Raw genomic sequence first — 8427 nt, 5'->3', positions numbered from 1 at the left:
AGGGTTGAGATTCTTCCTCAGTTGATGCCAGAATAGTTTCATTAGCTTATAACTTCTTCATTAGCATGGTGCGACAGTTGCAGAATAACTTCTGTCCTGGCTTCACCTTCAGTGCCACTGCCTTTGCTTCATCAATGACTCCCAGATTCCCTGAAAGAATGAATATGCACCGGTCAAGGGAAAAAGAAAACAAAATACAAAAAAATTATATGCAATTTGAGTATCTTTGAAAAGTTTTGCCGACCACATGTACATTTATTAACACAGGTACACCTCCATCACATTGAAATAAGCACATCATTCCATGAGGAACTCAGGTAACCGAGTTTTAGGAATTGCTTTATCTAACACACCATATGGAGTTCAAAATAAGATTCTTAAGCTTTGATTAACGAAAGAGGTATGTAGTTGATGCCAGCCTATTTGTAGTGAAGCGCCTTTAAAGAGATACACATGATTACATCATGCACATGACTGGAATTTTGAGAAGGAAATATACTTGCTCTTGCATAATATTTTATGCCTTCTAAAATGATCACAGCAGGCTTTCTGTAAGCTTTCGTATCTTGAAAGAAATACTTTCTCATGGTGATGGCATATTGTATCCTCATTTGAAAGTGAAAAGCCAATTCGCCAATCCAGGAGTCTCTTCTGAAAAGAAGACAAACTTTCCACAGATTACAGACCTTTCTATCTACAGTATGTTTCCTCATGGCAAGCATCGTCAAGAGAAACACCGATCTTACAAGAACTGTCTTCGATCTTCTTTGACACCAGCTTTGCATGTACTGGCTTCCAACAGCTTGATTTTATCAATGACTCACAGATTCCCTGAAAGGCAGAAGATGCACTGGTACATCAACTTAGATTTGACTAATATAATCAACTTAGATTTGACATAGTTTCTGGACTTTGAAAATGTCGGTGGAATAGGGACAAAAAGTACCCTTTTTGAAAAATTCAATTCGTACACAAGGAGGTAGACAATCAAAAATGTTATTGCTTTAAAAGTATGACTAAGCATGTTAGTTTATATGGTTACGAACTGTCTTCCATCTTCTTTGACACCAGCTTAGCATGTACTGGCTTCCAACAGCTTGATTTTATCAATGACTCACAGATTCCCTGAAAGACAGAAGATGCACTGGTCAAGGGAAAAAAAGAAAACAAATTACAAAAAAATGATATGCAACACTATCTTTGAAAAGTTTTGCCTACCACATGCACATGTATTAACACCCGGCCTTTCTGACACTTCCCAATATATTACCGGTACATGTACTTGCAATTTGATTCCATGTTTCAGTAGTCATATCATTTACTTACGGTGGACAAAGGCTATGCCTGGTGTTGGCTTAATGGTTGGAGTGGTGGGCTTGGGATCCTAGCATCCTGAATTCAAATCTCACTCGACTGTTGAATTAATACCAGGTGGGGTTGACTCTGCCCGTCATCCTTCCAAGGGTGGCCAAATGAGGGCCAGCTTGCTGGTATCCTGTGTCGGAGTGGCGACCCGTCCAGGATTGTGTCCAATAGCTAAGGAGACTGCTTAGGCAGCACCAACGTTCTGCATGGAGTATGGTCCCAATGGATCGAAGTTTGGATGGATGGTTGGACAAATGCTTAATGACAAGAAAATAGCCTATTTTTCTTTCGTTATTGATGGCATTCATACTTTACTCAACACGAATGCATCCTGTGCATCACCCTCAGCCCATGTGTATGATCGAGTGTCTTGGTTGAATGATTACTGTACCATGTCACAGATACTTACCTGTAAGATTTTACAAGGGGTTAAAATGGCTTTTTTCCTGTAATTATAGAAGATATTGTTCATTTATCACTTTATTTTCATCATGTGCATCCATCTGAAGCTATGATGAATGTTTTTGTACATCAACTTAGATTTGACTAATATAATCAACTTAGATTTGACAATAGTTTCTGGACTTTGAAAATGTCGGTGGAATAGGGACAAAAAGTACCCTTTTTGAAAAATTCAATTCGTACACAAGGAGGTAGACAATCCAAAATGTTATTGGTTTAAAAGTATGACTAAGCATGTTAGTTTATATGGTTAAAAGCTAAGTACCCCCCAACACGTGCTCACGGAGTAAACTGGTGGCCTGAATTGGGGGTTCCGTAAGGGTGGTTTTGTCCCCCATTAAAGCTCACTTCACCCTAAAACTGTTTTGGTGTGCGGTCCAGCTCTCAAATATTTATGAAAAACCATTTGTAAGTGAAAATTTAAAAAAGGGTCAATATTATGGACCTCCAAAATCTCGAAAATCTATTCAGCACCAAACCAAAGTAAGGATTTTGGGGGTCCATAACTTCCAAAGTAGAAGACATAAGCAATTTCTGGCTGTGGAATGCATACAATGCACACTCGCCTCAAAGCTGTCTAGCCAGGGTTTGAATCCTGACCAAGCTATAAACCGTCATCCCGGTGTTTCACAGGCAGAGTGATTCATCAATGTGTGTGTCGTCCCTCGAACAGATGTTAAGCTGGGAGTTCTGTCTGTCAATATTAGTTGGTGGAGATTAAAGACCCCACAGTGTCCTTCGCAAAGAGTAGGCGAGCTATTGCCGGCACCCTGAACAAATTACAAATTCCTGCCCTGACTACTGCTGGGAAGGAAATAGCAAACCACCCTGAACAACCCTTGCCAATAAACTGCTTCAGCAGCACCGACACTGTAATGGAGTTTGGTACATCAGAATCAGAATGACAGTTTTTACCAGTGCAAACAGTACACGACGTCATTGAGGTTTAAGTCCATTGGCCTCCTGTGTGGAGTTGTCCTTGATGGAAAGCACAGTCAGTGTGGCGGTGAAGCTGTACAATGGTGAAGCCGTCCAGGAAGCGGTGAAGCTCTCCATCAGTCTATGAAGACGATATCCCTATTAATCACGTCCTGTTTGAACGTTAGTTGCAGACTACATGGATGTCTATTAATTACGTACTATTGGAATGGACGTTTCGACACTTTAGATTGATGAGACCATTTAAGACCCTTTAAAACCCCCAAGACCCAAAACATCCCAATGACGCAGATTACCCAAATGACCCCAAGGACCCAAAACATCCCGATGATCCAAAAGACCATGAAGACCCAAAAGTCACTGAGGACCCAAAAGACCCAAAATATCTTGAAGACCCTTAAACGTTTAAAACACCATTTGGAATCCTTACACCGTTAGTGCTGCCAGCTTCGGATCTTAGGGTCCTGAGTTTGAGCCCCATTTCCTGCTGAATAAACACCAGTTGGGGTTGACTCAGCCTGTCATCCTTCTGAGGTTGGTGAAATGAGTACCAGTGTACTGGTAGAGGGGCACAGCATCAGTGGCACAGCCACGTTTCCAAAAAAATGATAGCTACCCCGACAGCTACGCGCAAAAACAGAACCCCTTACACCCTTCAGACAGATTAGACAGCTACGACGCTTGACCATTTATCGGATCAGAAATAATCGGATCAGAAAGACGTCTTCCCCCGAAATCACCCTGTGACGTAAGAGGTGGGGTTTCCCGCACTTGGACCTTTTTATATTACAAATAAATATAATATTTCCAATGTTACAAATAAATTTGTAGAAAAGAAATGTTTGTAGTATGATTGGTGTAAATCATGACAACACAAAAAATCAGTGACGTCATTCACTGCAACCACGCTCGCTTCTCCACGCGACATAAAACTAGGACACTCGGTGGAGCGCATACCTCTGCCACGTAATGCCTGATCCACGAGAACATATCAGGCCCATTACATTTTTGAAATATCATGCGATATATCGTTTTTGGTCCCATCTCTCAATAGTGAAGAATCATTACAAAAAAAAAAAAAAATTCTCGTACTCAGATCCGGATGCGGATCTTCACCAAAATCGAATCAATTTGTTGTGGTCACATACTTAAGCTGTCCACCAAGTTTCATCCGGATCCGTCCACAACCTTTTGAGATAGCATGCTATATATTAGTTTAGCCCAATCTCTCAATGGTGATGAATCACTTTAAAAAAATTATCTTTCTGGATCCGGATTCGGATTTTCACCAAATTTGAATCGATTCTTCCTTGTCACACACCCAACGTGTCCATAAAGTTTCATCCAAATCTGTCCACAACATTTTGAGATATCGTGCTATGTATCATTTTGGCCCCATCTCTCAATGGTGAAGAATCACTTAAAAAATCCAGTAGTCGGATTCGGATCCGGATCTTCACTAAAATCTAATCAGTCGTCCTTGTCACACACCAAACCTGTCCACAAAACTTCATCCGGATCCGTCCACAACTTTTTGAAATATCCTGCAAACAAACAGACAAATGAAATTTCTCGTTCAGCAAGGAATTGCCGGAATAACTTTGTCATATCTCCATGATCTCTGAAAAAACAAAAACCTGGAGTTTCATCTTTCAAGGTCACCATATTTGCCTTGACCTTGTGACTTCAAATAGTGACAAGCTCTGCATGCGCGAGATCAAACCTCCCTGGAATGAAACGAATAACAACGAATTTACAACACTTGAACTTTGTTGCCATGGTAACCGCCAAGTGGCTGAACCAAATTTCATCATTTTTGGCATATAATAGGACACTCATACCAAAACACCACATGCTAAACTGGAAGTCAATCGGGATCGAAATGACATTTTTATCGCAATTTGAAAGTTTTGACCCGACCCCCCCCCCCGACATTCGACCCCCGACCGCTAAGAAGGGTGTTGGTGCGACACCCCAATGAGACATATGGTTGGATGCGGAATTGGAAGATGCACATTTTGGATTTTGTTTGAAGTCGATACGACCATTTTGGCGGACGTTATTGCGAAAATAAGAATTTCGGTTTTTCGGTGACCTTGACCTTGACCTTTGACCTAGATTCACCAAAAACGACAAGTGTCTAAGTTGGACCATGGCCGACGTCTGTACCCAGTTTGGTCATGATCGCTGAAACGGTGTGGCTGCTTCAGGGTAAACAAACACACAAACAGAAAGAGAGGGGTGAAAACATAACCTCCTTCACCTTCGGTGGTGCAGGGAACAAAGCATTACATTATTACACTAATGAGAAAGGGTTGCTTTGAAAAATAGAAGATATAATTATTATAAACCACTCCTTCAACGTTTTGCTTTATTTATTAATTAATGACGTAAAAATATCTTTTACCACTTACAAGTGCCACAATCACCATTAACGCATCAATTAATTTCATTCAGCACCACCAAGACAAAAACTCACAATAATACACTTGCATGGCAACGCCAAAACAGTGAGATCTCGCGATAATATACAACAATACCTGGAAATTATCGCGAGATCTCATTGATGGTGTATTATCGCGAGATCTCACTCTTTGGAATGGAGTGAAATATCGCGAGAACTCTCCCGCTTCATTTATTAATTTCCCCACAAAGAACAGTAAAAGAAATAAGAGTTAATGCGCGAATACATCCTTTTCAGTATCCCGTTCGATTGTATGAGCACAACTTAAAAATTGCTTAAAAAAAAAAACAACATTGGAAAAACTCAAACCAAAATGCATAATAATTGCTGTACACCCTCAAAATATCATTGCTATTTCCTCTCATTTGCAATGATCGGTGTTCGAATTTTTTTATGATAAATTATGAAATTGACCACACAACTAAAGATTAAAATAACATTTATGTTAAACAGTCAGGAAAACAGGATATTTGCATATATTCTATGTACAAGTGTACTATTCTCGTCACAACCCCAACGATATATTTCTTCAACATAAGACATTTTTTTTACCTCGACACCATAATTAGATTCATTTCCTACTCGTTCATTAAGTAGCTCACAAAACAGTTTGTGTCCACAGATTAATCAAGTCTTCAACGCCACTGACTTGATTTTTCCAAACCGAGAATTGTTAGCCTACAATCAAACCTGACCGCTTTTTTTTTGTTTGTACTTTGTAACATCACTGTATCCTTACTTCAATGATGGTTTAAAATTTTTATACAGAAAACAGCTGAACGAGATATGCTAATTAAATCACGTGACCCATGGTGTCGTTGCTATGGAGATCAAGCACCGAGAAGCTTCAACAAGCAGCAACAGTTGACAGGTGAGGACTGAGGAGCAAATTGAGTTGGAATATGTCATTCTTTGAGGATGGTCTTCAGCATGCTGTTATGACAAAGAAAGTCAAAATTATTTGTGGATATGCAGTATCTATCTATAATTCCAGCAATCTCTGTGTGTGTCTGTCTGTCTGCGACCGCCGTTTCTCGACGACCGCCGGTCCGATCTCATTGAAACTTGCCAGGAGTATTGCCGGGGACCCCCGGATGTGCCTTTTGAAGGTTTGATATCAATCAGACAAGAGGTTCCCAAGTTACGGCCATTTTATTGCTTTTTCAGTGTTGAAAAGGTGTATATATGGCAGCTGAAGGTGTCGTTCCACCTTCTCATGGCATTTTTCCCCAAATTATTAATAACCAGACGACCACCGATCCGATCGGATTGAAACTTGCCAGGAATATTGCCGGGGCCCCGCGGATGTGCCTTTTCAAGGTTTGATATCAATCGGACAAGAGGTTCCCAAGTTACGGCCATTTATCTGTCAACCAATGACAGGACACTGTGCTATGACGTCACAACTAATGTTTTTAAAATGACTCGTGCGGGCCAGTAGGTGCGTGCCAGTATGTGCAGCTTCGTGCCTGCAGTATCAGGTCCCCAGCATCAATTGTGATGTCATATCAAACGAATAAGAATTGTGACGCCCCTCTCTCTCGCACCCCTCTCTCGCACCCCTCTCTCGCACCCCTCTCTCGCACCCCTCTCTCGCACCCCTCTCTCGCACCCCTCTCTCGCACCCCTCTCTCGCACCCCTCTCTCGCACCCCTCTCTCGCACCCCTCTCTCGCACCCCTCTCTCGCACCCCTCTCTCGCACCCCTCTCTCGCACCCCTCTGTCGCACCCCTCTCTCTCCCCTCTCTCCCCCTCTGTCCCCCCTCTGTCCCCCCTCCTCTCTCACCCCACCTCTCTCGCCCCCCTCTCTCCCTCTCCTCTCTTGCCCCCCTCTTCCCCCTCTCTCGCCCTTCTCTCTCCCCCCTCCTCTGTCCCCCTCCTCTCTCCCTCCCCTCTCTTGCCCCCCTCTCACCCCTCTCTCGCCCTTCTCTCTCCCCCCTCTCACCCCCTCTCTCCCTCCCCTCTCTCGCCCCCCTCTTCCCCCCTCTCTCGCCCTTCTCTCTCCCCCTCCTCTCTCCCTTCTCTTGCCTCCCCGCTCACCCCCTCTCTCGCCCTTCTCTCCCCCCTCCTCTCTCCTTTCTCTTGCCCCCCTTTCACCCCTCTCTCTCCCCCTACTCTCTCCCTTCTCTCTCCCCCTCCTCTCGCCCTTCTCTTTCCCCCCTCCTCTCTCCCTCCCCTCTCTTGCCACCCCCTCTCACCCCTCTTTCCCCCCTCACCCCCTCCTCTGTCCCCCTCCCCAGTCTTTCCCCCCTCACCCCTCTCTCGCCCTTCTCTCTCGCCCTTCTCTCTCGCCCTTCTCTCTCACCTTCTCTCTCTCCCCCCTCCTCTCTCCCCCCTCCTCTCTCGTCCCTCTCTCTGTAAATGTATTCACAAATGTCTACCAATCACAACGATTAATTCCAACCATGGGAAAAAAAACAGCTTTCAAACCCTTGGGAAACAGCTGTTTCCCTCGGGAAAATTCAAACCTTGGGATTAATTAATAATTTGAATAATAATCAAACCTTGGGAGTTTGGCACATACCCAGGTATGGCACATACCCAGAGAAAGGCACATACCCAGGTATGGCACATACCCAGAGAAAGGCACATACCCAGGTCCCCAGTGTCGATTGTGATGTCATACCAAACGAAGAAGAAAAATTGTGGGGTCAATCATTCAAAAAAAAAAAAAATGAATAAAATAAACATTAATTGTGACATCATTCGTGACATCATAGCACCGTGTCCTGTCATTGGTTCACATATACATGGCCGTACCTTGGGAACCGCTCGTCCGATCGATATCAAACCTCGAAAAGGCACATCTGCGGGTCCCCGGCAATATTCCTGGCAAGTTTCAATCCGATCGGGCCGGCGGTCGTCCGGTTATTAATAATTTGGGAAAAAATTGGCATGATAAGGTGAGAAGGTGGAACGACACCTTCAGCTGCCATATACACCTTTTCAACACTGAAAAAGCAGTAAAATGTTCGTAACTTGGGAACCGCTCGTCCGATCGATATCAAACCTCGAAAAGGCACATCCGCGGGTCCCCGGCAATATTCCTGGAAAGTTTCAATGAGATCGGACCAGCGGTCGTCGAGAAACGGCGGTCGCAGACAGACAGACAAACAGACAGACAAACAGACAGACACACACACAGAGATTGCTGGAATTATGGATAGATTATTATTATTATCTTGCCAAAACGAAGT

General features: G+C 43.4%; 1 protein-coding gene and 1 long non-coding RNA gene across 6 annotated transcripts in view; one reads left to right on the top strand and one right to left on the bottom strand.

Moving 5' to 3' along the window:
* Positions 1-221: 221 nt before the first annotated feature.
* Positions 222-5620, bottom strand: LOC147034580 (uncharacterized). Of its 2 annotated transcripts, none has more exons than XR_015059330.1 (2): positions 5246-5620; positions 222-2887 (listed from the first exon to the last, which is right to left on the bottom strand). It is a non-coding gene; the product is annotated as an uncharacterized LOC147034580 (long non-coding RNA). The 2 variants fall into 2 exon arrangements; XR_015059331.1 differs by having other exon boundaries at positions 222-1125.
* Positions 5621-5771: 151 nt separating this feature from the next.
* The window catches only part of DNAI2 (dynein axonemal intermediate chain 2), a 207037-nt gene continuing 204381 nt past the window's right edge, over positions 5772-8427 (top strand). For all 4 annotated transcript variants that reach the window (XR_015059325.1, XM_085885608.1, XM_085885597.1 and 1 more), the window contains exons 1-2: positions 5772-5902; positions 5999-6101. Coding sequence is in view for 3 of the 4 variants with exons in the window: in XM_085885608.1 (XP_085741734.1) it covers positions 6017-6101 (85 nt within the window). In the remaining variant the exon portion in view is untranslated. The remainder of the gene's footprint in view (positions 5903-5998; positions 6102-8427) is intronic.

Source organism: Eptatretus burgeri, chromosome 1, assembly GCF_056783735.1.
Source record: "Eptatretus burgeri isolate ZD-2024b chromosome 1, Ebu_testis_v1, whole genome shotgun sequence".
NCBI lineage: Eukaryota > Metazoa > Chordata > Myxini > Myxiniformes > Myxinidae > Eptatretus > Eptatretus burgeri.
Note: the sequence above shows the minus strand (reverse complement) of the source record. Positions and strands in the feature narration are given on the sequence as shown.